Below are 26547 nucleotides of genomic sequence, written 5' to 3'. Positions count from 1 at the left end.
TTCCTCTTGCAAGCAGACTATTCGGATCGTGTCTCGTTTACATCTCTCTCTTTCTTTGTTCCCATCGTATAGTCGTCGTTTTTTTCCTCTCTCTGCCCATCATCATCGTCGTCGTACTCGTCGTCCTGCTTTTGCTTCATCATCTCCGGTAAACACAAATAAATATTATTCGCGCTGCTTCGAGTTATTAACCTCTTTTTATCTTCCATGCTCCCCCTTCGCATCGCCTCACGCTCTCTACTATCGTTTTCTTTTAAGCTCTTTTATTTACTGTAACGTAGCTTTTTCCTCATCTCTTCATCCCTGCGTGCGTCTCTCTCTCTCTCTACCTATTCTGTAGTGCTATGATACTATACACAACAGCTCTCTCACACAACACAGGTATAAACGAGCGTATATCTTCGACACCATGCTCTCTCGTACTGTGCTCCTATTCTTTGCTGAACCCAACGGCGTGTATGTTTATAAACAAGGGCTGCCCTTTCCTCTGCATCTTGCACAGCTCAATGTTCGTCTGCTCGCTCTCACTCGTTTACCCTTGCCAGTTATCTGTACTATACGTGTTCAACAAGTGACATTTTCATTCATCCAACAATCTGAAAAGTTCGTTTGAAAATAATCCCTTTCTATGTTATTGAAATGGTATGTTTAATTTCTGATGTCCATTAATTTAATTTACATTGCACAGAATTGCATCATTTTTTCTCCTCAAGTTCCACTCTATGCAGTTGTTCCTCATTTGATCTGGTTCAAATGATAGATCGTGAAAAAATTTTTTTGGAGGTTTTTGGCCAAGTTCCGTGGAGACCTTTATTCTGAGTTGAAAGTCACTCAGGAAAATTTTCAGCTCAGAAGGTGTCCTTGGAGGAGAGATATTAGTCCTCAAAAAAGAGAAACTTGAAAAATTGTCTGATCTGTCGACTGGTGCTATATTTTGATGAACCAGAGCTTCAGGGATTCACTATCATACCTTACTGAGCTGGAAAAAACAGCCAGAATCGTCACATGTTGACTGTGAGAGGGGAGCGGGTTCTGCGCCAGGAATGGAGGAGTTGCCTTCCGATTACGTACTTCACAACAAGTAGGTGGGAAAAAGGTCTTCGTCTCTCCGCTTCCTCACATGGTTTATGATAATATTTTTGATACAGAGTTGAGATTTTAAACCCTTAAGTACATATAAATTTCAAAAACAAAAGTCAATAGTTTGGATTAAAAATGAAAAAAAAATCAAAATCGAACCAAATTGACCTGAAAGGCTAAAAATTGGTTTGTATCGCATTTTTGACCTCTGGAGTCGAAAGGTGATAATTTTGAGCAGTTCTGAAGCCTCCATCAGGTTTTCAGATCCTCCAGTTTTTGAAGTTAGTGGAAATGAAATTCAGCTCCTATAAAATCGTACCTACCGCATTTTTGATCTTTTTGGTCGATTTAAGAAAATTCATATTTTGAAAATATTTTTGTTTTTGTTCAAATCTATTTTCGCTACTGATTACTTCTGTGAAAAATTAAAAAAAAATGATAAAAATACGTTGATGAAGGCTCCAAAAAGGCTAGAAGCCATAACACCAATCGACGTGGGAGGACAAAAATAGAATTCTAGCTGAATTTCAGTTTTCCAGGTCAATTTTGATTTTTTCCCTTTTTTCGGGTTAAACTTCACACTTTCAAAAATTCGGCAAGAACAAAAAAATCGATTTCAGCACCTGAAATTTTTTTGGTGATGAATTTTGGGAGTCTTCTGAGAGGATTTCCCTTTGTCCGATTCAATAATTTTTGAGCAAGTTGAGATACTACTCTCGTTAATAAATATTCAGGTCAAAAATAAAGAGAAAATCAGCTTGATTCAACTTTTTCTTGAGCTTTTTTTTTGGGGGGGGGGGGATTTTTGATTATTTTTTCCAAGTTTTTTCATATCCACTTTTAAAGACATTGGTTGGATTTTTTGATTTTCAAAGAAATCAAGTAAAGGGTCGTTTTCGACTAATTTGAGGTCGTCGAGTCCGAATCTGGTGTTTATTTGTGTCGTTCGACCCTACTTCAGTGAGCAATTGCGGCTATTTCGCAAAATACAAGTCCAATTGCAAAACGAACGTAATTTTTGGATTCAGCGACCTAAAATTAGTCAGAAAATGTCATTTGACATGCAAAATTTGATAACATTTTTCAGGCTCATTTTTTAGGCCAAAAATGGTCCGTTTCTGTAAGAAGGGTGCACTCTGGTGAAAATCTGACACCGGAAATGAATTCACCGTTCCAAAAAACCCCCATAGCTTAATTTTCAGCTCAATTTGAGACAAAAAGTTTTTTTGACCAAAAAAATGCATGAACCAACCCCTTTGAATTTTTTGGATTTTTTTGAATTCCAAAAAAATCGAGTAAAGGGTCGTTTTCCACTAATTTGAGGTCGACGAGTCCGAATCTGCAGTCAGATTTGAGCGATCGCCTCTTCTTAGTCAAAAATGCACGCTTATTTTGCGATCTGAACATCCTGCATCAATTTTGATGTTATATTCGAAATCAGCTCCATCAAATTAGTCAGAATCCGTCATAAGAAATTCAAAATTCCGCAACTTTTTTCAGGTCATTTTTGAATCTAAAAATGACCCATTTCCAAGAAAAGGGTGCGTTTTGGTGAAAATCTGACGCCGGAAATGAATTTGCCGTCCCAAAAAACCCCCCTAACCCAATTTTCAGCTCGATTCAACCCCTTTGAATTTTTTGGATTTTTCTGAATTCCAAAAAAGTCGAGTGAAGGGTCGTTTTTGACTAATTCGAGGTCTCCGAGTACGAATCTGCTTTCAGATTTGAGCTATCGGCTCTTCTTCGTCGAAAATGGACTCTAATCTCGTGATCTAAACACCCTGCGTAAATTTTGATGATATATTCGAAATCAGCCACCTCGAATTAGTCAGAAAACGTCATCAAAAATGCAAAATTCGACAACTTTTTTTAGCTCATTTTTGAGCTTAAAAAAAGGCCGTTTGTGAGAGAATGGTGCACTCTGGTGAAAATCTGACGCCGGAAATGAATTTTCCGTCCCAAAAACCCCCCTAACCCAATTTTCAGCTCGATTCAACCCCTTTGAATTTTTTGGATTTTTTTCATTTCCAAAAAAATCGAGTAAAGCGTCGTTTTCGACTAATGCAAGATCACCGACTCCGAATCTGGTGTCCATTTGTGTCGTGGGTAGCTGCTTCAGTGAGAAATTGCGACTATTTCACGAAATACAATTCCGATAGCAAAATGAACGTCATTTTTGTGCTCAGCGACCTCAAATTAGTCAGAAATGTAATTAAAAATAAGAAAATTGATAACCATTTTCTCTAGTGTATTTTTGAACCCAAAAATGACTCATTTCTGACATATTAGGTACCTGTTATCATCCTTGATATTTTGGGCTTCAAAACACATGAGGTAATTCAAATATTTTTCATTTTTAAACATTTTTCTGGCATGAAGTTGAGGGGGGGGGGGTTTAATGAGTGAGTCCGGATTTATTGGCGGACCACAGAAATTACATAATAACAGAAGATGATCATTAAATTTCAATTCAAAATTCACCTATCGAATAACTCCACTTTTCCATCCTTGAGAATTTGAGGCCATCGGAGGGACCATGGGACCCCCTCCCCCTCTACATGTACTCGTAATTAAGCTACAATAGATGAAATATGACTACATTACAATATTTATTTGTACTTCAGTGCAGTTCTTACTTGATAACTAAACATTCTATCTGGTATTTTCTGATTACAGGTTACTCAACAGCTTCAGACATCAACCACTACTCAGCATTCCTGCCATCAGATGGCACCACCGGTACATCTCGTTCGTACGCCACTCTGCAATCACCAAACGAATCTCGAGCCGCAGCCGCCGCCGCCGTAGCAGCTGCCGCAGCCGCCCTAGCCACAGGCAATCCGAACCTGGCAGCATCTCCGGTCTCACCATCCGGTTCAACATCTCCTACAAGCAGTATCGGGTCATCGAGCAGCAGTAGCAGCAGCAGTAGTAGTAGCGGTGGCACTCCACGTACCAGATCTCTCGCCATGTGTTTCACGAGCACCGGAGCTGCTCTATCGTTACCACCTAAGAAGAAAGATATTTACAGACCGTATTCGTTAGATGATCGACCTTCGGTACGTTGGAGGCCTCCGGAAGATCTCACAGCTGCCCACGCTATCCTCGACTTGAGCGCATCTCCACCAGCTCCAGCCCCTTTACAGCAGCAGCAGTCCAATAACCAGCAGCAAGCACAGTCCGGGCATTCGAATAGTAACGGGCCAGCTTCGGTTAAGACCATTATACCTGGTAAGCCAACGCAGACGAAGACAATCGCTTACACTTACGAGGCATTCTTCGTCAGCGATGGTCGATCTAAGAAGAAGAGTTTATCGGTAGATGGATCTAGTCTGGCAGCCTCTACAGTGGCCGGTATAGGAGGCGGGATTACTGCCCAGGCTGTGGCTACAGTCGGTGACCAGCGACCTAAATACACGTGTTCTGAGTGTGGCAAGCAGTACGCCACTTCTTCGAATCTATCTCGGCATAAACAGACGCATCGAAGTCTGGATTCGCAATCGGCGAAGAAATGTGTTACCTGTGGCAAAGCCTACGTTAGTATGCCAGCCTTAGCCATGCATCTGCTAACCCATAAGCTCAACCATGCTTGTGGTATCTGCGGAAAGCTGTTCTCAAGACCTTGGCTGCTGCAAGGTCATCTTAGATCACACACCGGTGAGAAACCTTACGGATGTGCTCATTGTGGCAAAGCTTTCGCAGACAGGTCTAACCTGAGAGCACATATGCAGACCCATTCAACCGATAAGAACTTCGAATGTACCAGATGCCATAAAACATTCGCCCTCAAGTCGTACCTGAATAAGCATCTAGAGTCTGCTTGCGTTGGCGATACGAACGAATGTAGCACTGCCATGTCTCCAACCAATCAAGTTCCCACCATAACGCATCTTCGATAATCCATCGTGCAGCCCCACTCAAGATGGATATGGATCCCAGATCGAGCCACTGAAGATGAAACCCGGTATCCAGCAATGGTTAATACGCGTACCTACTATATTCTTATACTATTTATTTTCAATTGTGTATTTTGTTTTTATTTTTTTTTTCTTGTCTTCTCTAATTATTTTTTTCGTTGTGTTTATTTTTTGCCCCCCGATTTTTTCCCCCTCGTCATTTACAACGTATTTTAATCTAGTCTTCTCTCTAGTCTTAAGACTAATATTCATTCCTCTTCAGTCATTCCTGTTTTTAATCTAATTCTAGTCTTATACGCGAGTCAGCTTATATACTATTTTTTCTCTCAAAACTTTTTCTCGTCGTTTGTCTCATACTTACTACTATACTATGTCTTGTCTCTCTATGTCTCTATTTATTATGGGTCTATCTCGGCTTATCCTTGTTATATTGTGTACTTGTACTATGTACTTAATCTTGACAACTACTACTTTTTTCTCTCGTCTTTTTACCTATACTCTTTACCTATCGTCGTCTCCTCCTTTTTTTTCGATATAACTATACTATTGAAAGGAACAACTTTTTCTCTATAGTCTGTCTATTTTTCTTCAAGTATCGACTTCTTTAAAGAACAGACCTTTTTTTTCTCTTCTTCTTCTCCTATACATATACTTATAAAATGTCTAACTACGTAAACAAAAATCTGTGATACAACACCAAAATTCCGCTAATAAGTATAGTATATCTAAGTAAAAAAATGTACATGTGGGTGTTTTTTTATACGTAAACCTAATAATTAACCTACCGGTATTCCTTATTGATTTTTTTTTTAGCGTGTAGAGGGGTAATCTGTACCGTATTATTTCTCAGTCTCTGTGTCATACTTATTGATGCACACGCGATTTGAAAACATTTTTATAGAAATTATAGGATAATATTTTGGAAAAAATACTATAAGGAATAGGTGACATAAAAATGTCATTTTTTTTACATTTTATTATTTTATTGTGTATAGTGTAATTTTTTTCCAATTTTTATCGAGTATGTATAGACACGAGTATATAAGTTACTAGTAACCCAGATATACATAGGTGATAAAGATGGGATATGTATAGGTATAGAAAGTCTTGTTTTTATTATTTAAATTACAGTTCCATGGCTGAGGTCCACGTAGATGTGATAATCGAGCCAATTATAATCGACAAAATAAATGAAAATAAAGAGAGAAAAAATAGACTCCTCGTTGACTTTTTTTTTGCTCCCTTTGCCCAAAAAAAAATATGAATAAAAAATTGATGTATATAATTGGGGACATTTTACTTTTTGAGTTTTATTGTGTGTTTTTTTCACCTGCAAAATCTCCTACTCCGGAGAAGTTACCAATTCATTTGCCGGATTAGTGATGCTAAGTGGTTTTTTTTCTTCGACGCTGTAAACTGCCTGATGAATTTTTTTTTTTAGAGTGTTTACTTTGTAAGGGGGTTTTTGATGACTTTTTTTTTGAATTTGTTTTTCATAGTTCTTCCAGGTGTGTGAGTTGGTGGCTGGTTAGAATTGATTGGTGATTAGGGGATGATTGGGGGTAATTTTTGGAGGGAGTTTTATGAAGTTATGGAATCGAATATAAAAATTGAAAAAAATTCTTTGAATTTGAAAAACTTTGAAAAAAAAATCACGAAGTACTTTTACGAATTTGGAAAAACAATTGCAATGAATTCTTCCCCATTATGCAGGTCTAAGATTTCTAAAAACGGAAAATTTGTCCTATTTCTGACATTTTGAGTCATTGAAGTAGAATATTTGAGTGATTATGAGTAAGGAGCTTCAAAAACAAATCAATTGCAACACAAACTTATATTAAAATTTCTAAACATGGTAAATTACTGGTAATTCTCGAGAAATTTCACGAATTACCTAATTTTAAAGTCCCTCGCAATACTCGTAATTTCTGGTCAAAAATCACTGGCAATTTCTGGTCAGAAGTTACTGCTAAATTTCAGCAAAACAAATATTGATAATTTCAGGTAAAAAGTTATTGGTAATTTCTGGGTAAAAAAGGCTGGTAATTCATGGTCAAAAATTGATGAATTTTTGGTAAAAGTGACTGGTAATTTTGGTCACAAATGACAAGTAATTTTTGAACAGAAATAAGTGATAATTTCTGGCCAATAGTGACTGATAATTTCTAGTAAAAAATGAATGACAGGTGATTCCTGGCCAAAAACTGCTGATAATTTCCAGTGAAGCATTCCAGAGATTTCAAGTCAGAAATTACTGATAATTTCTCGTCAAATATTACTCCAAATTTTTTGTCAGAAATTACTGGTAATTTCTTGTTACAACTTGGTGAATTACTAATTGAATTTGGTAGATTACTGGTAATTTTTGGTGATAATTTTTGATAAATTTCTGGTCAATTTCTGGTATTTTTAAAAAATAAATTACCGGAATTTTTTGGTAATTTTTGGTGAATTACTGGTAATTTTTGGTAAATTACTGGTAATTTTTGGTAAATTACTGGTAATTTTTGGTAAATTACTGGTAATTTTTGGTAAATCACTGGTAAATTTTGGTAAATCACTGGTAAATTTTGGTAAATCACTGGTAAATTTTGGTAAATTACTGGTAATTTTTGGTTAATTTATGGTAAATTTCTGGTAAATTCTGGTTGATTTTCGGTATTTTTCTGTAAATTACCGGTAATTTCTGGTGAGTTATTGGTGATTTTTGGTAAATTACTATTAATTGATGGGAATTTCTGGTAAATTACTGAAATTCTCTGAGAATTTTTTGGTGAATAACTGGTAATTTTTGGTAAATTACCGGTATATTTTGGTAAATTTCTGGTAAACACTAGTAATTTTTGGTAAATTACTGATAAATTTTGGCAATTTGTGGACAATTTTTTGTGATAAGTTTTGATGATTATTGGAAATTTTTTGTAAACTGTTGAATCTTGTGGAAACTTTTGGTAATTTTTGGCAAATTTAGGTAATTTTCAGAAAATTTTCAATAATTTCTGATAAAAATAATTTAAAATTTCTTCTTGATAAGAAAATTTTGGTAATTTTTGCCAAATTCTGGTAATTTTTGCCAAATTCTGGTAATTTGTGGAAAACATTGGTAATTTTTGGTAAATTTTGGTAATTTCTGGTAAATGACCAGCATTTTTTTGGTAAATTACCAATAACTTTTGATTTAAAAAAATTTTTAATTTGTTCCTTATAAAAAAATTTTGGTAATTTTTGGCAAATTCTGGTAATTTTTTGTAAACATTGGTAACTTTTGGTAAATTGTGGTAATTTTTGGAAAATGTTGGTAATTTTGGTAAATTTTGGTAAATTTTGGTAATTTTTGGTAATTTTTGGTAAATTTTGGTAATTTTTGGTAATTTTTGGTAAATGACCGGTAATTTTTGGTAAATGACAGTAATTTTTGGTAAATGAACGGAAATTTTTGGTAAATTACTGGTAATTTCTGATTGGAAATGATTTGAAATTCCCATTGAAAGTTTTTTGGTAATATTTGGCAAATTTCTGGTTACCTCTGGTTAAAAAAGTAATGTTTATTTCCAAACGTGAATTCATAGCAATTTCATTATTCATTGTTGGTAAATTATATTTCAAAAACAAATACAACCAAACAAACAAATTACATATTCCTGACATTTTGAGAAATATTGAAGCAGATATTGAGATTTTGGGGGTCAATTTTTAAGAACATGAAGGTGAAAAAACGATGGAAGCTATGTTAAATGACATTTTGATCAAACAATTTGAAAACGTAAAAATAATAAAGAGTTTCTATTAGTAGACATGATTTCAGTGTGAAATAACAAAAAAAAAAAAAAAACATGTCCATGATTAAATAATCCTCACAGAGGGGACTTTATCGTTATTTTGATACAAAATTTAAAATTTTCAGAAAAAGTATCCCCTCTTTTAGGGGTCATTTTGAAAGCTAAAATAAAATCCAAAAACTCTATCTTGATAAAAAAAAAAATGTTTCCTCATTCAAATCTCACTCTAAACACCAGTTCAAGATTCAGAATCCAGCCACCAACTCCTCATCTAGATAAATATTTGTAGTAAACCCTTTCCGTACTCGTGTCAGTACAACCTCGATATTTGGGTACGGGGGGAGGGAGAGGAGCATATTCGCTTAAACGCTTGTTTTATACAACATTCATAACAACCTATTCTTAAGTTTGAAAAAAAAAACGTTCACTATCACGCGTTAGAAAAGTGCAATATTAGTATTTTAAGAAAAGAAACGAAAAGGAATACTTAAGATGATTTTGTACAGGAAAAAAAATATTCAGATTAATCTAAGGAATTTTTTTTCTCGTATTTTAATTATTAAGCTCGGCCAATAATGGTAATTTTTCTCGTAGTAAAAAGTTTTTTTTTCTTTCTCGATAATAGGTATTTGATTACTTTACCTATTTAAAAAGTAATTGTACTCGTCGGTATGTATCCTGCAGTTATACATACTTTACCTTAGTTAAAATCGTTCACACAAGTACCAATAAAGCAATTTATAATGAGCAATATTCGTACCATTATACTTAATTATATCTACATAATATACGGATGGTTCATAAAAAACCATGTTCAATATACACGATGTCCTAGATGGGTGGTAAAATATTTTGTGTAGTTGTAGGATATTGTTCAGTGTTCACAATTTGCTCAATGAGGGTTGAAAAAAAGACGATGGTGTAAGCAGAAGTAAAAAAAAGTGGAGGGGACTCTTTTTCAAACTATAACAGTCTACTTTTTTCTTTACTTTCCACTTTCGAGCAAGGTGTATAAGGTAGGCAACAAAAGCCCTAATTCGAGTTAAAATCCAATTACAAAGAATAAAAAGTTGGTCGATGAATTTTGTGAAATTAATTCGAAAAATTAAACAGAACTAAATGAAAACTGAAAACAGAATAGGTTGGTTAATAAATTCGCGACACGATGGCCCCGAAGTTTTGGACGAATTTAACAAATCTGCGGTTTCTTTTCCCATACTGCACGTTTTGTAGCCCATTTGCAATGTAGATTATTACATAGGAGGAAAAAAAATGACCATTTTCTTCGACATTTCTTGTTTAACTCTTTTTCTACCGCGTCTATCATCTTCCACATGTACTTTTTTTTTTGTTGCTCTAGTCGGTCTCACATACAACAACTCTATATATGAGACTTAGAATGTTACTCGTAGTATAAGTATTCGCGAGTAGGTTTTTTTATTTAGTATGTATGTATTCATCCATGAATACGAAATGGCAATTTATCATAGTTGGACTTTTATACAAAAGCGTGTCTTGATTTTGAAAAAAGAATATAAGAACGTAATCTATTTGTAGTACTGGCGAGCGAGCCGCAGCAAAACGTACAGAGAAAGAGGGAATTTATAAAAACGGAAACTAATTTCATACGATATCATTTATCATAAGCAACGGTAGATGTAGTTGAGAGTGTACGTTCTTTGTATATGAGATATGTACATATATAGGAAGGAGAAGGAGGAAAAGCAGCAAAGCTCGAGTATAACTGGGTAAAGAAGGGGTAGGTAGTGGACGAAAAGAGATTGAGAAAAATCAAACAAGTTGGACGCGAACGAAGAAAAAGGAACGAATGGATGGGTGGGTTTTGATGCGGTCATCTTTTTTTCATTGCGTATCGGAAATTTTCTTCGAGATGTGTTTAATCGTCTGGCTCTGATGTATAATGCGAGCCAAAAGAATATATTATTGAATTTTATTCGTCTTGGAAATCGTCTATGTGGTCGGAATACAGATTGAGTAAAATATCGCAGATTGTGTTGTTAGTGATGAGATTTGAGTTCGAAGGAGAGGGTTGATGAATTTAGATTAGGATAATGAGATTTGAAATAATGATGTGAGGGTGATTTGGTGTTTTGGATTGTGAAAAATTGGAGGGTTGGAGATGATGAAAGATGGATTTAATTCGAGTTGAGGATTTGTGGATTTGTGTATTGGATATGAATTTTTTATGCGAGAGTTGGAAGAATTGGTAATCGAGATTTAAAGAAATAAATGAGAGTGTATCAAAGTCAGGCTATTCCTTATCAACTAAGTACCTATATAGCTTCTGTTTTGGGTTCAGGCACGTCAAGTTCACTCACAAATTTTGACACATTTTTTGAAGAAAGATGAAAAATAGTGTCAAAAATGTTCACCAAAAAATTCAAAGTTCAAAGTCGAGCTTTTTTGAAAGCTCAATCTTCAAAATCTTGACAAATTTTGCAACTTCAATTTGAAAATTTGAACCTAGACTCGAAAAGCACGAAGTCTCATAATGTTTGCAGCCATGAGCTTTTCGTGATGAGACTTGAAAAATCAAGGGGAGTGTGAGGCCCCAATTTTGAAAGTTTTTATGGCAATTTTTGAAATTCTGGAATTTTAAAAAGGCTCTAGAATGTCCCTCTAATAGACTTGGTGTGTTGAAATTAAGGTATAGAGCGAATTTGAAGTTTCCAAGTTTATTGAATAAAATGCCTGACCTATTTTGATAGTACCTAATTTCAGATTTTTTGCTGAAATTCCAACTCATTTTGACAGGATGCATTACATTTTTTTTCAAAAACTTCGACCATCATGACTACAAAATTTGTCTAAAACATTTACAAAATATTTTCTTGAGATATTTGAATTTTGTGTGAAATTTTAACCCATTCTGATGGGTCGAATAGCACTATTTCTCAAAATTACTATAAATGATAACCCAAGTTTGAGCTCAAAAAAAGGGCTCAAAAAATATTTTGATGGTGATTTTTGATTTTTTTCCTGAAATTCCAGCTCTTTTTAACAGGTTGCCACTTTTTTTCAAAAATCTTGAACATCATGACCCAAAAAAATATATTTAAAATGTTCACAAAATTGTCGTCGTTGCAGTCGCACTCCATGCTTGCCACTTTTCTTCAATACGTTGTTCTTCCAACTTGTTGTCCTTTTGTTTTTCCAGTTCTTCTTAGAATTTCTTTTGCACGTGTTTTGATTTGATTTTTGTGATGTCGAGTTGTCGGTATCGTTCTTTGCTCTTCTTCTGGCTCTTCAAGACTATCTGACATTTTGCAGCCACTAGTTTGTGGTCAGAGTTACAGTCAGCATCAGAATATGTATGACAGTTCTCCACTGTGTTCTTGAATCTTTCTTTTACAAGTATGTAGTCTATCTGGTTTCTGGCTCGATCTCTAGAACCGACCCACGTGTATAATCTCCTTTCATGCTATTTGAACCAGGTATTGCATCCCATTCAACAATGACCATGCTAATTTTGATGTGAATGTTGACCCATCCACATCCGTCACTTTTGGATACCACATGTCGATGTGGATTTCCACCCCATGTCGAGCCAATTGTCGATGCAATTGTCGACCAATGCTGATCGGTATTTATGTCAATAATTCGCTCTACACAGGTTCGAAATTTACATCGACATGTAGGATCCAAATATGAGGGATGTCGATGGATCGACATTGGCATCAAAATTTATGTCAACCTCCTGCTACATAATGTTTTAAAATTTTAGTTTCAAAATTGAATTTTTTTTAAAATTATTTCTCTTAGGTAGCCATTGCTCTTGCTGAAATCAGCATCAACGCAGAGGCCACCTCCAACAAGTACAAACAGAAAGTCTGTACAATCTAGAAGTTGATCATTTAAGTCTTTATATTGAGAAAGGTGCAATACTTTATCTAAGAGTACTAAACTAATACATTTTCATGTCGACAACATGTCAATGTTAATGTTGATGTGAAACTCGACATCAACAATATTACATCCACACTGTCAACTTAATTTTCCAAATATGAGAAATCTTCAAAAATTTGGTCAATGTCGGTGTTGATGTATTTGTGGACAGTCAACTTTCACAGCGACATAACATCGACAACTCCAAACTTTGGAAAAGTGAATATTTTTATCAATGACATTAAAAATTTGTTTTCCTCTTTAAACAAGATGATATTTTTAAATGTTTACCAAGCTTTTAAATACTAAAACAGACATTTCAATTCTGAAAAATTGGTTGACATAACTAATTGGTCACCTTTCCATCATTATGTTGAAAAAAAAACGTAGTTGATGCAAATGTCGACATCGACAATTGTTGTAGGGGTTATTACTAGATTGTGCCTTTCTGCAAACTCTACAAGCACTGTTTACAAAATATATATATATATATATATTTTTTGAAATATTTGAATTTTTCACAACATTTTAACTCTTTTGATTTGTCACATTGCACCATTTTTCAAAATTACTATAAATCATAACCCAAATTAGGGCTCAAAATTTTTAAAAAGAACTCAAAAAATGTTTTGACGTATACTTTGATTTTCCAGTGATAATTTTTACCAATTTTTGTGAATTCCCATGATACATCCCTCAAAAACCTAGAAAATTATAAACTAAAAATGTTTCAAAAATGCTAACAAAACATTTTTGTAGAAATATTTGGATTCCACGCAAAACTTTAATCTAATATGATTGGTCACGTGACCTTTTTTTTTTGGAAATCTCAACCAAATTTTGAGCTTTAGATTTCTCAAAACTCTTGAAAAACGTTTTTGTTGAAATATTTGAATTTTTTGAAAAATTTTAACCCATTTTGATCAGTTGGTCAATACTTTGTTAAAGATCTCAAAAATCATGTCTCAATTTTTAGTTCAAATGTCAAAATTCTTCCAAAATGCTTATGTAGAGAGTATGTGAGGATAAATAAAAACTAAGATAGGCATGTAGGTGCCTATCTTAGTTTTTATTTATCCTCATGTATCCCTCTACACTTACAAAACAGTTTGGTCAAAATCCTTGAATTTTTCACGAAATTTGAACCAATTTTATTTGATTTCAAGGTCATTTCTGAATAATAAAACACCCTATTTTCACCCAAAATTGGTGGAGGGGCATATGTCTTGAAATTACAAACACCAATTGCATTTATTGCGTACTAAAATTAGTTTAGACAGCTTTTCTAATGTTTTTTCTGTATTTCTTTTTAAATTGCAAAATTTCAAAATTTGGCAAGAGGTAACAGCATCTCAGCAACAGCAGCAGCATCCGTGGCCTATGTGTTGGCATCTCTGTTAACTCACTTCTTTGTTTCCTGCGCAGTTCACATAATTTTTTTTCTTCTCAAATCACGCACTTTTTTCTGCTTCTCTCTCTTCAAATTACTATCGTTTTATATTATGATGAAATCATGGAAATAATAGATCACTCTTTCAATTTACCTTTCAACACGAATATGAATCTTCTGACAAATTCAGGCACTCATAATCTTCCTTCAAATATGAAAATGCAAAAAAACCGAGTTGAAAAAGATGGGTAAATTGAGACAGATCTCCAAACACCAGATTATTTTTTTTCAACCCAGAAGGAAAAAGTTTTTTTTTTTTCAAGTCAAACTCGTTGTGCGTTATTTTGCCTTTTTCTTCTCCGTTTCCTCGCTCGCTTCCTTCCTCTCGGATACTTTTTCTCTTCTGTTCGCCATAAAATCTGTTGAACTGTTGAATGCCTCTGCGACGATGATAGAGGTCTGTACATAGCTAATGCGTCCCACAAGACTCGAATCGTATTCTTGAATACGATACTTCAACTGCTCGGCATCTTGGCGTGTTTGCTATTTCAATGGGTAAATCCCGCCGGACAATTCTGACTCTGTGAGTGTATTCGAGGAACGAGAGATGGAGAGAACGTCTTGCCTGGTTCGCTTTTACTTTCCGCATGATGAGAGAAGAGATTTCTCGGTTCTTTCGTCGATGTGAGGCAATTTTTCATAATCGAACGTCGATTTTCTTTCCTCGTCTGGCCCTTTTTTTTTTTTTTTGCTATTTCGAGAAGAAAAATAGTACCAGGAGATTTTTCATACACGACGAGCTCGAAGAAAAGAGAAATGAGGAGAAGAACGATACAGTTCTTATCAATTGACATATCGTCATGTCTGCTCATGATGAGGAGAAGAAGGGCAGTAGAAATGTAGACCTTACAATTGAATTCAATTAAAAACCTTTCACTTTTTCTTTCTACTTTGTGTCTTTTTCATTTCGATCGAATGTGCTGGGGCCAGAAAAAAAACCATACACCCCTGTTTCATCTCTTGTAAAAGAGATAAAAAATCTCACAATTAAACTGGGATAGGTACAGCTGAGGAATGAGAAACCAGGGGATTGAAACCCCCTAAGCCCAAAGTTTTATAAGTTATGCGACGAATTTTCGAGCTGAAAATTTAATTCAGCCGGTAGAATGACGCACTCGCCTCGTAATCCATAAATTTTTGGTACAATTTCACCATCGCATCGTCGTCTAGATGGCCAAAAATTTGCGTCGATGCTTCGGCCCAAATTGAATTTTCTCGCAATGGCGCATCGAGCCAACCGCGTCCGTGAAATTGAAAATAAATCACCTACCCTCGACTCTTCTTCTATATTCAATCTCTCCCAAAAGCAGCAACAGATTCATCACTCTCTGCTTCGCAGTTCGCTTTTGCCATAATAGTCTTGTACGTTGGAAAAAAAATACACCTCCACTTCGCGATGAAGCAGCCGCATCGTGATATGACAAATTATAACATAATCGTAGGTTAACTTACATTGGCGAAATTTTAATTAAAACAAAGCCCATATAATCTGCTATCATTTATCAGGCGTTTAAAAACGGCGCAGCGGCGACCGCAGCCGCATTACGCTGCCAGCCGAGCTCGTTTTATATGCAAATGAAATTCGCTCAGCTCTCTTATCAGTTAATGTTATCTAGCGTTGTGTTTCGAAATTACCCCCTCCACTACGTACCTCATCATCATCATCGTCATCCTCCCACGAACGAAAAAAAAAACTTTTTAATTTTCTCAGAATATCTTCCAGGTATTCGATCCCCCCTCCCTTACACGACTTACCCCATCATCCACGAGTTGGCTTTTTTTTCGGCGATAAAGGTGTGTTTTTTCGCCTTTATTAAAAATTAATTGCCGTTGCTCGTCGAGTTGCCTTCTCCCCTCCCTCTCCCCAGCATATCCCAGCACAGGGGATCTCTCTCTGTGTACGTGTTCATTAATAGCCATTGGCTTAATTACTTCGTAAGTACCGGAGAGATATTTTTAATTCCGATTCATTAGTCGGGAATTACGTGGACTCGCCTTCGTCGCCATTCCCCAGATGCCTCGTGCTCTGGCCAAAGCTCTCGGCGTGCCACGCTCGCTGTAATCTCATCGTCGCACGTTTTATACCAGCGACTCTATCGTCGCTCGATATGCCGCCGTTTTATTCGTAATCTCTCAGCGTGACGTTGGATAATGGGCAAGTTCTAGCTGTCGGAGGTCTTTTTCCATGTTTGAATACGTTTATAGTGCTGTACTCATCGTGCCCCCTTCCGCATCAGATATCCTCTTCATCTTGTGCACCATATCCTTTATATTATTGTCGTTTGAAGTTTACTCAGTTGTTTCGTCGTCTCTATTCTGTTTTTTTTTTCATTATTATTATTATTTTCACACGCCGATTTCGCAGAATTAATGTTAATAATGGAAAATGAGCTCGTCTTTTATAATATTTAGATGAGAGTGGGTACTTACTCGAGTCGTGTGTACGTTTTGACTGATTCGATTCTTTTTTGTAGAAGATCTGTTGCATGAAAAATTGCTCAAAAAGGAGGGAGTCAGTGAATTAGAAGCCATTTTATGATTAATTTTCGAATAGGAGCAGGAGCAGCAATAACAAAATATTTCATTTTTTTTCAAGGATCCCAAAAGTTCATAATTTTTTGTGGAATTCTTTGTTTATCCCCCCCAAAATAATTTTTTGATATTGAAAAATTTGGAATTTCATTCAAAGATTGACTTGTGAGGTCTTAAGAGTGAGGGGGGGGGTGATGGAAAAAATTCATGAAAAATATTTCCGTTTAGCCTTCAAAATTTGGAATATTTCCTCATTTTTTCAAATGTAGCTGGAGGCTCCAAAACGATTGGAAACCACCTTCAATGAACTCGATCAGCATGTTGAAATCAAGATAAGAAAATTTTAGGTTTTCAACTTCATTGGGTAAATTTTTTTCAAAAATCAACTTTAAAAAATTTTCTGGAGGCTCCAGGAACGTTTAAAATGGTTCAAAATTGTTCTCAATCGACTAAAGAGGTTGAAATTAGGGTACATATTGAATTTCAGCTTTCTAGGTTAATTTGGTAAGATTTCAATATTTTTATTTTTTGCATTTTTGGTCTGAAATTTTCAAAAATCGAAAAAAAAAACTTATCTGCAATATATTTGAAAGGTTTTCTGGGGGGGGGGAGTGATGTATTTTTTCATACTCTCAAATGCAGTAAAGACTTTTATTTTGAGTAAAAACCCGCGTTTGAGAAAAATTTCAGCTTTGCTGATGCCCCTAGAAAGAGAAATCAGGGTTCTCAAAACGAGGATATTTTCAAAAAAGAGGTGATTTTCTTTGCTCCACCTCTTACCAACCTGTTTTGGGAAAAATGACCCAGTTCCAAAAGATATTAATAGAGAAATTGTGCCAAAACATCGAAAGATGTGGAGAGGAATATTTTATGTATAATGCAGGTGTCAATTTATGGAGTGAATGGGTCCCATTTTTTGATAATGAAAAATTTGAAATTTTATTCAAAGGTTGAATTGCGAGGGCTTGGGAGGGGCGTAGTGAAAAAAATTCATGAAAAATACGTTTGTTCAGCCTTTAAAATTTGGAATTGCTGTTCCTCAATTTTTTCAAATGTGGCTGGAGACTCCAGAACAGTTAGAAACCACTTCCAATCGATTCCGCTGGTCGAAATCAAGATTTCAGCAAATTTTAGCTTTTCAACTTCAGTGGGTAAATTTTTTTTTAAAAATCAACTTATAAAAATATGCTGGAGGCTCCAGGAACGCTCAAAATGGTTCAAAATTATTCTCAATCGACCAGAGGGGTTGAAATTAGGGTACATGTTGAATTTCAGCTTTCTAGGTTGATTTGGTAAGATTTTGATATTTGCATTTTTTGGTCTAAAATTTTCAATAAACAAAAAATAAACTTACAATTATTGGTATTTGAAGTTTTTTTTGGAGGGGGGAGGGTGTTAAACTAGCGTTATAGGTTGTCTCAGATATTTTTCCAGTTTCATAAATGAAAACTTTCGATGTTTGGGCAAAATCAATCCGTAATATTTAAAACAAAAATGATAAAAAAAAAAAATTGAGCTCCTTGATTCGATACTAAAATATATATTCGTCACATTATCATAAGGTTGAAATTCCATGCTTCCCACATCCAAGCTTTTTAGACCCTTTTTACTTTTCTGGGAACCTGGAAGATGGTTTTTATTAATTTTAAACTCGAATATGATTCAAAAAAATGTAGCAAAAACTGAGAACATTGAAATGACAATTTTTTGAAATTTTTATGTTTTAATTTTTGTGAGGGCTGGAGTTTTGAAATTCCAAAACGTGAATTTAGGCTAAATTTAAATCTCATTGAGATCTTCAATTCTTTCAAATTCTGAAAAAAATTAAAATTGTACTTCTCTATTCACTTGGTTTACAAAAGAGGAGTCCCAATTGACAGAAAAACGCTTGAACCATGCGAAATTGAATCAAAAGAGCATGAAAAAATTCATCATGAACAATTTCCAGGGCCATCGTTCATTTACGAAAAATGAACGATGGCCCTGGAAATTGTTCATGATGAATTTTTTCATGCTCTTTTGATTAAATTTCGCATGGTTCAAGCATTTTTCTCAAATTTTGGGGTGAAAATGGGGTAAAAATCAGAATTCTAGAAAATTGACCCAGGGGGCCAAAATTTGGTATTAAGCCCATATTTGACCCTCAAAAACGATTAGAAACGATTTCGAACCGTTTTGAGCAGTTTTGGAGCCTCAAGAAAATTTTTGAAAATTGAAATTTTCACTCGATTTTGACCAAATCAAATTGAAAAGTTAAAATTTAGGTGCCAAATCAATTTGGAGATATTTTAAACCCATTTTTGAGCTTTATGCAAATTTTTAGAAAATTCTACTGTCCTCAAAAATTTTATGAACCCTGTCCAAAAACACAAGTGATTTTACCAATTCTTCAAAATCGAATTTTTATGGTTCGGAATCAAACCCGTAGGTATATTTTTCAAATTTTCAACTAAGTATAAAATCACTTGAGAAATTTTCATTTTTGAACTGACAGAAACTGATTTTGGAAAAATGGTGAGTGATTGATCAAGTACTTAGGATGATTTTTATAGCACTTCTTGGGAATCTGGAGTTCCCAAAATGCTGCTGAGGGCTTCAGAACAAATTGAAACCATATCCAATCAGCTCAAGGTGTCGAAATTGAGATATATAGTAAATTTCAGCTTCACAAGTTACATTTAGCCAATTTTTTTGTGGAAATTTCTATTTACAAAAATCTGCTGGAGGCTCCAGAACTGCTCAAAACTGTTTTCAATAAATTTGTAGGGTCGAAAATAGGGTACAAACAAAATTTCAGCTCTGTAGGTAAATTTGGAAAAATTTTGGTTTTTTACTATTTTTGACCCTTTAATTTTCAAAAATTCACCAAAAATAAAAAATTCACTTCAGCAATTGAAATTTTGGCAGGTGAATTTGAGTGGTTTGAAAATATTTTCAGTCATCTGAGACACCTCGTTTTACGAGCATTTTGGCTGATTTTTTCCAACTTCTTTACTTTTCCTTTCCTTATGTTTAGTGAAAAGAATTTCAATTAAACTTACGATCTGATATTTTCATCCAATTCAGCACATTTCCACGCCATATGTTGGCAAATATGGAAAACGTCGTCGATTAAAAGCATCTCCACTTTCTCCCCCTTCTGCTACCTCACACTACCATTCGAAAAAAGACACAAAAAAATCTGAAAAAAATATCAACGAGAAGAGGTAAAATCTAAGCGAAAAAAAAATACCCAAAAAGGCAACAAGATAAACGGCCTCGGAATATATTTTAAAAATCCCAATCTTCCATCTTCTACGTTAGCAAGGGACTGCAGTGTTGAGGAGGAAAGAAGAAAAAATGAAAACGAAAAATGAGAAATTCTCTCTGGCGAAGAAGAAGACTGACGCTATGTGGAGTAGACGAGGAGAAAAGGAGGGGGAGTTGCACAGGGAGCGAGAAAATTTAGAACTTTGACTTAAATAAATATCAAAAAGTTGACGGATGAAACATATGATAAAACATGAAATGATATCCTCGGGAATAAATCTTGGCACACGAGAAAGTTTTTTTTTCCGAGAAATAGAATTCTTTATCCGCAAATTTAGTTAAATTGAAAAATTATAAAAGCTAAAAAATCTTTATAAGAAAATACTCGTCGTCGTCTTCGTCTTCGTCTTGTGTTCGCTCTATACATAATATTTTTCTTAAATAAAAACTTTATCTGCGTGAACTTTTTTAATATATGGCGTAAGAATAAAAAAAAATCCGCAGAGTTGTGTGCTGAGTGAGATGGTATTTCGTATGATTACTTTTATCGTTTTCAGTTGCCTGGTTTCTTTTTTTTTCCTTTTTTTTTTTACCATGTTTGCACTTTGGTTTGTGGGTGAGAATTAAACGTATATTTAGATCGAGTGTGACGAGTGTGAAAGCTCAAAGGGATCGGTAGGGTGATGAAAGAGAAAAAAGGGGATGAAAATGTCGAAAAGTGTTGGTGAGAGAATAAGTAGGATCATTTATAAGACGAATGTTATTAAAAGAGGATACGAGTAAGGCTTCGGTGTTGAACAAAGAATGAGGAATTTTTTGCCAAGATTTCCTGCAAAAGGGTTGAGATTGGTGGTGTTAGACGAGGCAGCGATTAAACTGTAGGATACGCGTTTAATTGTATAATAAAGTCGTTAATAAAGCGAGAGGTCGCTGTTTCGGCGGTCAAGTCGAAAAGGCCGACAGAGAACGCGAACGGTGCGGTTAAAAAGTTGGGTATAAGCTCGACGACTACGACGACGACGTTTACAAAAAGGCTGCATCTTTGCTGCTGCTGTCGTCTCGGTTAAGAATTTATTCGGCGGCAGCGCCAGCCGAGAAATGATGACTGTGGAATTTTCTCTCAACCAAGATAGTGCTGCAGAAGAGTGGAAAAAGGAAAGAAAGGCGAACGGTGTGGTGTGTTTGTGTTATGGTTTTATGTTGGTTACACAAGATGAAAATAAAGGCAGCATTACAAGCGTCGTCGTCGTCGTCATCATCATCGTTGTGCTCGTCGTCGTCGTCGTCTTTATATAATCTCGACATCGTATTCGCACCGTTCGACAAACACGAGCCGAGTAGATACCCCGAGGGTACCCTTTTGTGTGTAAAGACGGTTTATAATTATGAATTACCGCTCGGTATTAAAGTAACGAAAATATTTACTCGAGATGCACACAGAAGATTTACTATTTTGAGGTTGAGAGAAACAACGAATAAATATAGAAGAATAGGGTAGCTGCAGAGAGAGGAACATCAGACGTAATAAATATACTTATCTCGAGTATAGTATAACTTCTCCTTGCACCAGTGTAGATATTCGGACTTGCAAAATTCTACGAAAAATAAAAACCAATGCTCCGAGTTCGTTTCAATGTACGAACGTTGTTCGACATTCTTTCAGCGACTCGCCATTCATGTAAACAGAATTCCACGTTTATCTTCTCTCGTTCTGATTCTTTCTTCTTCTCAGACTAGTAAGGATAAGGGTGCAGTTCGCTGTGTAACACTTCAGATGTAACCGAGAACTCGGCTTAGCTAAGATTAATTCGCGTGTTCAAATCGTCATCGTAGTCGTTTTGACTGTACACTGGTATTATTTGGCCAACAACAATTTCATTTTACGAGGTTTTCGTTTTCGTTTTTTTTTTGTGTGTGTGTGTGAGAAGAAAAGGAATTCGATTTATGGGTATTTTTTTTTTTGTTCGTCGGGTTTTATGAGTCGGGTGTACTAAAAAAGAGGGTGGAAGGAGAAGGGTTGAGGTTTAGATTGCCAAGGGTCGAGGGTAATGATGTTTTGACATCGGTGTAAGTGAGGAATCACAATGAGGGTGTCTTTATTTATATTGATGGGATTTCATCTAAGAGATTGTGTATGGTGTTTTGCGAGCTTGGGTATGTTTATAGGGGTAGTGAGTGGAATGGCACATAGATGGGTGTGCGATTTGATGAGAAGGGAGTTAATTTATGAGCAAGAGTTGATGTAAGAAATACTGAAATTGGAGTAACATTTAGAAAATTAAAATTTTTGCAAAGCATCACTTTTTTAATTTTTTTTGTTTTAAATTGTATGTACGACAGATGAATTGTGATTTTAAAAAATCCTTGAAATTAATAATTATGTTCAGAAAATTTCGAAAAAAAAATCCAACGTGATGTTTCAAAGTCAACAAAGTCCACTTTTTTCCAAAATGGAACCTAAAAAATTCAAAAATAATTCCCTTGTCACTGAATCCACTGTAAAGTAGGTACATATTTTAAAAAGAAATGTCGAAGAATTACCTACGCATTAAATGGTCATAGTATAATGGTCACTGTCGAATAAAGAGAGGAAAAATCATCGAACCCACCAAAAAATGATTGAATATCAATGATCAGATAAGATCAAATCAGATCAGTCTTTTGGTTGTATTGAATTGGGGGACAAGATTGGATCACGATCAGGGCTGAATACTTAGATATGATCAGATCAGTTTACCAGACATTACACAGATCGAATATAATCATACCAGATCTCATCGAATTCAGAACCAATCGAGGAGACTTGATTGATCTGATCAGAACTGTTTGATCACATCAGATTCTGACATTCCCCAGATTTTGGATACATTTTGACCTGATAAGATATTCAATACAGGAAATCTGATTGGATCTCATCAGGCTTGTTTCATCAGATTATATTTCTACATTTCCCAGATCTTGGATCCATTCTGATCAGATAAAATCTAACATTGAGAAACTTTTGATGGATCACATCAGATCTAAGATCATTCTGTTTAATCAAATCAGATCTCAATATTCACCAAATCAAAATTATGCTCAGATCAGGTCTGTTCCAACTTGATTAGATCTTATTAAATTTGGAATCAGATCAAATTCGCTCTGATCAGATGATCAGATCCGTTCACTGGCACTTCTCAGATGCAATATGTTCTGATGAAACCTGATCAAATCTTGGGTTGGATTTATCCAGTTGAGACCTCATCAGATCAACAGGAAAAAATGATCTGATGAGCATATCTGTCAGATCACATCAGAATGGTTAGATCAAATCAGAATAGGGTAATCAGATAAGATTGGTTTGATCAGATTAGTTAGATCAGATTTTGTTGATTAGACTTGAACATTCCCCAGATAAAAGTTATAATCAGATTGATTCGGTTCTGATGTCATCAGATTCCGGAGGGGAAACCTGCTTGAATATGATCAGATTTGAATATTTCTGATCAAAACTTAGTACCTATTTTTGAACAGACCTGTTTGATCACAATATTTATCAAATCAAAATTCTGCTCAGATCTGATTGCTTCCAACCTGATCAGATTTTATCAAATTTGGAATCAGATCAAATTTGCTTTGATCAGATGATCAGATCCGTTCACTGGCATTACTCGGATGCATGATATGTTCTGATCAAACCTGATCAGATCCTATCAGACCATAAGATCAAATCTTGGGTTGGATTCATCCAGTTCAGACCTCATCAGATCAACAGGAAAAACTTGATTTGATGAGCATATCTGTAAGATCACATCAGAATGGTTGGACCAAATCAGAATAGGTAATCAGATAAGATTGATTTGATCAGATTAGTTAGATCAGATTAATTAATCAGATCTTACTGGTTTTATCGAATCAGACTAATTTGATCAGATCAGACTGATAACATGTTGATCAGACTCAAAACATTCACCAGATAAAAGTTTTAATCCGATTGAGTTGGTTCTGATGTCAGCAGATTCCGGAGGGAAAACCTGCTTGAATATGATCAGATCTGAATATTTCTGATCAGAACTTAGTACTTATTTTTGATCAGATCTGTTTGATCACAATATTTATCAAATCAAAATTCTACTCAGATCAGGTCGCTTCCAACCTGATCAGATTTTATGAAATTTGTAATGAAATCAAATTCGCTCTGATCAGATGATCAGATCCGTACCTAATCTGATCCCATCAGGCCATCTGATCAAATCTTGGATTGGATTCAACCAGATCAGACCTCATCAGATCAACAGGAAAAACTTGATGTGATCAGATCAGACCAGTTTTATAGAATCAGACTAGTTTGATCAGATCAGACTGATAACATGTTGATCAGACTCAAAACATTCACCAGATAAAAGTTTTAATCCGATTAAGTCTTTTCTGATGTGATCAGATTCTGGAGGGAAAACCTGCTTGAATAAGATCAGATCTGAATATTTCTGATCAGAACTGAGTACCTATTTTTGATCAGATAGGTTGGTTCAGATCACATCTGAACATTCACCAGATAAAAGTTATGATCAGATTAAGTATGTTAAATCTGAAGTGATCAGATTCAGGAGAGGAAACCTGATGAATGGAATCTGATCAGATCAGGATATTTCTGATGAGATCTGCTCGATATAATCAAATCCCAGCATTCACCAAATCACTGTTTTGGTCAGATTAGGTCGTTTCTGTTCAGACTAAGAAAGCGAACCACGACTGAATCAGATCAGATCTGATAACATGTGATCAGATTTGGACACGAGATCGAAATTTGATCGGATTATATCATTTTCAGATCTAATCAGATCCAATAAGAAAGATTCATCAGATCTTAATCTATTTGATCAGACCAAATTGATCTGATGACTTAATCCATGTCATGTACTTGGTGAGATCCGTTTGATTGGTTTAGATCTGATCTGATCTGATCAGATTCGTTCAGTTTGGAACTAATTAAATTCATTAGAGAAGATCTGATTGAATCAGATCAGATCTGAATAGGGGTACACCTGATAAGGCGTGTTTGATTGGATCAGATCAGATGTGGTCAAACTTGGAAATTTCTTGGGTCCATTTTCAATTTGAATCAATCAACATTTTTAGAATTTTCACCTCAAATCAAGTTTTAAAAAGTTGGAAAAGTATTTTTGGAAAACATAATGAAGAAATTATCTCAGTGTTTTTTTCTTTCTCTAAAATGGTACATAATTGAAGGGGCCACATAATAAGGAAGTGAGCGAATAAGCAAACCATGAAATTATTGGCTACCTGGGACCTTTGGCTTTAAATTATTCCAAATGAATTTTGAAGTATATTTTAAGAATTTTATACTTCAATTATCAAAGTCACTGATTTTTGAATAATTCGGAAAAATTTTTTAAAACAAAAGAAGGGGTGAAAAATGAAGAGAATTCTCTTAATAAAATAATTTATACCGTCTAATCATGCTTTGATTTTCCCCTGAGCCCAAAAAAAGTTGTGCCAAGAGCGCTCTCCCTCTCTCAAATTGTAAAAAAATCAATTTTGTATATTACACCTCCCAAAGTTGCACAAAAAAAAAAGGAAAAAAAAAGAATAAAAATACCAAGTACCTAAGAAAATCAAAGTTATGGATGATTTTTGAAAAAATTTAATTTATTTCTGAACAGAATCCATCTAAACACATTTTTTTTAAAAAGAAAAAAACTCCATCGGTCTCTCAGACAATGTTGGTTTTCCTTTAAATAAAGGCTCCCAAAGTTGAAAATTAAAAAAAAAAAAACATCAAAAATTTAAGTTGGTAGAAAATATTTTAATAGTTTTTTTTTCATATTTCTGATAAGACCCTTCCGAATGACTTTACTTTTCAAGAAAAAAATCTCTTTTTGAGTTCCCAGAAAAAGTATAGTCCAGTCATTAAAGACATTTTTACAGGAAAAATTATTATCAAACAGATCTTTCGCAAATATTGTTCACAGATGTCCCCTCAACAACATACTAAAAGTCCTGGCCCGTACGGGGTCCGGAACCCCCTCAAAGGGGGGTGGAACCTCCCCCAAAATCAGTTTTTCGCCATTTTCTCCCCCGCATTGCATTTTAGCGAAAAACATGTAATAAATAAAAGAATCTACGTCAAATTTCCGATCTAATGATGTATCAACTTTCCTTGTATGTTCAAGGGGGGCGGAACTGCAACCATTTAAATGAGGGGGGTTTTCTGAAAAATAGATAAAGGCTATAGGCGCCTAAGAGGGGTGAAATGGTCCCCGAAAACGTTCGAGTTGATATTAGTATGGAAGATAGGTACCATTGAGAAACTTCCGCGTAGAAAGTTTCAGATCCACACCCCCTCCTCTTTTTGGGGAACCCCCCTTTTCTGAAACTTCAATAACATTTTTCTCAGCCCCATTTCAACCGATTTTGAAAATTTTTCAGTATGTTGTGTATATCCTTAGTAGGTATTCCCACAAAAATTTTCAACCCCCTCCCCTCACATTTACCCCTCAAAATGATGTAAAAATGAGTCTTAGAGAGGGTTGGGGGTGAAATGGGAATTTTGGGGAAAATAACTAATAATTAATGAATAGGGTGTCGTTTTCTTATGATTCGATACCGCTGAGCACGAATATGACGTCAGATT

General features: G+C 35.1%; 1 protein-coding gene across 1 annotated transcript in view; it reads left to right on the top strand.

Moving 5' to 3' along the window:
* Nucleotides 1–6213, top strand: part of LOC135842572 (transcription factor Sp8-like) — a 79770-nt gene extending 73557 nt beyond the window's left edge. Inside the window, exon 2 of the mRNA XM_065360092.1 lies at nucleotides 3757–6213. Within this exon, the coding sequence (XP_065216164.1) occupies nucleotides 3757–4979 (1223 nt within the window). The 3' untranslated portion in view covers nucleotides 4980–6213. The remainder of the gene's footprint in view (nucleotides 1–3756) is intronic.
* Nucleotides 6214–26547: the final 20334 nt, after the last annotated feature.

Source organism: Planococcus citri, chromosome 4 (assembly GCF_950023065.1).
Source record: "Planococcus citri chromosome 4, ihPlaCitr1.1, whole genome shotgun sequence".
NCBI lineage: Eukaryota > Metazoa > Arthropoda > Insecta > Hemiptera > Pseudococcidae > Planococcus > Planococcus citri.
Note: the sequence above shows the minus strand (reverse complement) of the source record. Positions and strands in the feature narration are given on the sequence as shown.